Source organism: Nanorana parkeri, unplaced genomic scaffold (genome assembly GCF_000935625.1).
Source record: "Nanorana parkeri isolate BGI_ZX_2015 unplaced genomic scaffold, ASM93562v1 scaffold1946, whole genome shotgun sequence".
Classification (NCBI taxonomy): domain Eukaryota; kingdom Metazoa; phylum Chordata; class Amphibia; order Anura; family Dicroglossidae; genus Nanorana; species Nanorana parkeri.
The window spans coordinates 57,135-59,617 of NW_017308214.1; the positions used below are offsets into that span (position 1 = coordinate 57,135).

Genomic DNA, 2,483 nt, shown 5'->3' on the forward strand with positions numbered 1-2,483 from the left:
CGATGTATGGACCTAGTTTAGGGTCCTGCTTTAGAATATGCCAATTTTTGCGAATGATACGTTGAATCTTATTGTGGCTGCTATTAAATGTGGTAATAAATCTTGTTTCCGCTGCAGGAACAGGGCGTTCATCTGGCGTGGGTACAGGGGGCTGTAAGTACGTGGAATGCGCGTCTTGTATCAGTGTGTTTGGATAAGCTTTTTCCTTAAATTTGTTGGCAAGCAATTTGCTCTGGGTTGTAAAGTCTGTGATGTTAGAGCAGTTTTGCTTTAGTCTACAAAATCGTTGTGTCTGTCTGGATCTGATTAGTATATTGACTTGGGAGGTTCATCCATCGGAAGGGAATGATGTGAGCGGAGAGAGTTGGCTCTGTCCGTGATGCCGCTGGGAGGATGTGGACTCCGGGCGGTGTGGAGGAGAACCAGGAGGGACAGACCAATATCGAGTGCAGCACAGGCTGCTGTGACCACAGTTGTGGATGTCGGTGCTGGGTTTTAGCCAGGTCAGCTGTGGGCAGTGTGCGCCAGGTAGTCAGATCAGTGAGGAGGTGGGGATACTCTGGGTGGATGGAGGTGCATTGGGTAGAGAAGAGCGACGCGTTTCGAGGTATTCACCTCTTTCTCAAGCTCGAAAGGAATGATGAGGCACTGGCGGGAGTCCGCCGGTTTTAAAAAGTGACAGGTGGGCGGAGCTTTTACTCCCGCGATTTAGAATTAGAAGCGGGGCTGCTGGATGCTGGCATGAAATTGGGAGCTCGGTCTACCTTGGGATCATGTTAAATGGTAAAGACAGTGGAAAGAGCTCACTATGTTTGTTATTATTGTTGTAAAAAAGAAAAGAAGAAGGCGAATTTGTACAGTGAAAATGATATTTGGATTAAAAAATGCTTTCTTTATGTATTGGGAGTGGCAGGTTTGTCAGGAGGAAGCCCAACCCCCTTAAAGGCACAGAGACGTACAAGGGATCCCGCACATCCCAATGGCAGCTGAGACCCCCCATGCATCACTGCACCAAAACAGATGACAAACGCACTCATCAATTTGTCACCAGCTTTACTGTAAGGCGCACACGGAATGGGCTCCAAGTGTGAGCATATTATTGCAGTCGATAAATTGCATGCAGGTGTACCAGGAGGTAGCCAAACACAGTGCCCCATACCTCTGTACTACACACAGTGCCCCATACCTCTGTATTACACACAGTGCCACATACCTCTGTACTACACACAGTGCCCCATACCTCTGTACTACACACAGTGCATCATACCTCTGTACTACACACAGTGCCCCATACCTCTGTACTACACACAGTGCATCATACCTCTGTACTACACACAGTGCCTCATATTTCTCTACAATTCTTTGTGAAATCAGCAGAGTATGCAATCTTATTGTACAATGTGTGTCCAGTCCTCCTAGACCTCCATTCAAACATTGAACAGTCCTCCTAGACCTCCATTCAAACATTGAACAGTCCTCCTAGACCTCCATTCAAACATTGAACATTCAAATCTAAATCCAAGCTCACTGAATACCAGCGTTCCGGACGGCCAGTCCAAGGAACAGACACCTGTTTGCTCGTCCCATTCACAGCGTTCCCCATACTGACCTTTAGGACCTTTTAGTAGATTAACCTCCAGGATGGTCTCTGGAGGACTTTGTCTGCGCCGGACTAGGAGCCTCACTACTGGGCCGGCCTCCTTCAGAGCCTCCACTGCTTTACTATGGACGACTTCCGTGACATCCACATCATTGACCCGCAGCACGCAGTCCGTCACCCTGCATACAAAGGAGAGCCTACTGGTTATACACCTGTTACTGGTAGTTATACGCTGGCGGCTACTGGTGCATACTGGTTACAAGCACACTGCGCTTTGTTATTTAGAAACACCATTACAATGATCTCACATTAATCTTCCATCCATGGCCGCCGCCCCTCCAGGGATGATCTTCGTGATGAATATTCCAGGATCATCAGGGACATGCGGATTATCAATTCCTCCAGCAATGCTGAATCCCAGGCCGGAATTTCCCTGCAAAGTATATGGAAGTGAATGTACTGCCCCAGGCACACATGGATGATACAGCCCTGCCTGGTCCCATGTCAATTCACAATGCTGCAGGCAGGAGCAAGCATTTCCTCAGTCTCCCCTCCCACAGTGATCAGTCCGCTGCAGGCAGGAGGAAGCATTTCCTCATTCTCCCCTCCCCTATTGATCAGTCTGCTGCAGGCAGGAGGAAGCATCTCCTCAGTCTCCCCTCCCCCAGCGATCAGAGTGCTGCAGGCAGGAGCAAGCATTTCCTCAGTCTCCCCTCCCACAGTGATCAGTCCGCTGCAGGCAGGAGGAAGCATTTCCTCATTCTCCCCTCCCCTATTGATCAGTCTGCTGCAGTCAGGAGGAAGCATTTCCCCAGTCTCCCCTCTCCCAGTGATCAGTCTGCTGCAGGCAGGAGGAAGCAACTCCTCCGCCCCCCCCCCCCCC

At 49.8% G+C, this 2,483-nt stretch overlaps 1 protein-coding gene across 1 annotated transcript in view; it reads right to left on the reverse strand.

The window, feature by feature from the left end:
• Window positions 1–328: 328 nt before the first annotated feature.
• Window positions 329–2,483, reverse strand: part of LOC108800178 (disks large homolog 3-like) — a 33,441-nt gene continuing 31,286 nt past the window's right edge. The window contains exons 4-6 of the mRNA XM_018572133.1: window positions 1,909–2,033; window positions 1,536–1,779; window positions 329–508 (exon numbers count right to left, since the gene is read on the reverse strand). Of these exons, the coding sequence (XP_018427635.1) occupies window positions 329–508; window positions 1,536–1,779; window positions 1,909–2,033 (549 nt within the window). The remainder of the gene's footprint in view (window positions 509–1,535; window positions 1,780–1,908; window positions 2,034–2,483) is intronic.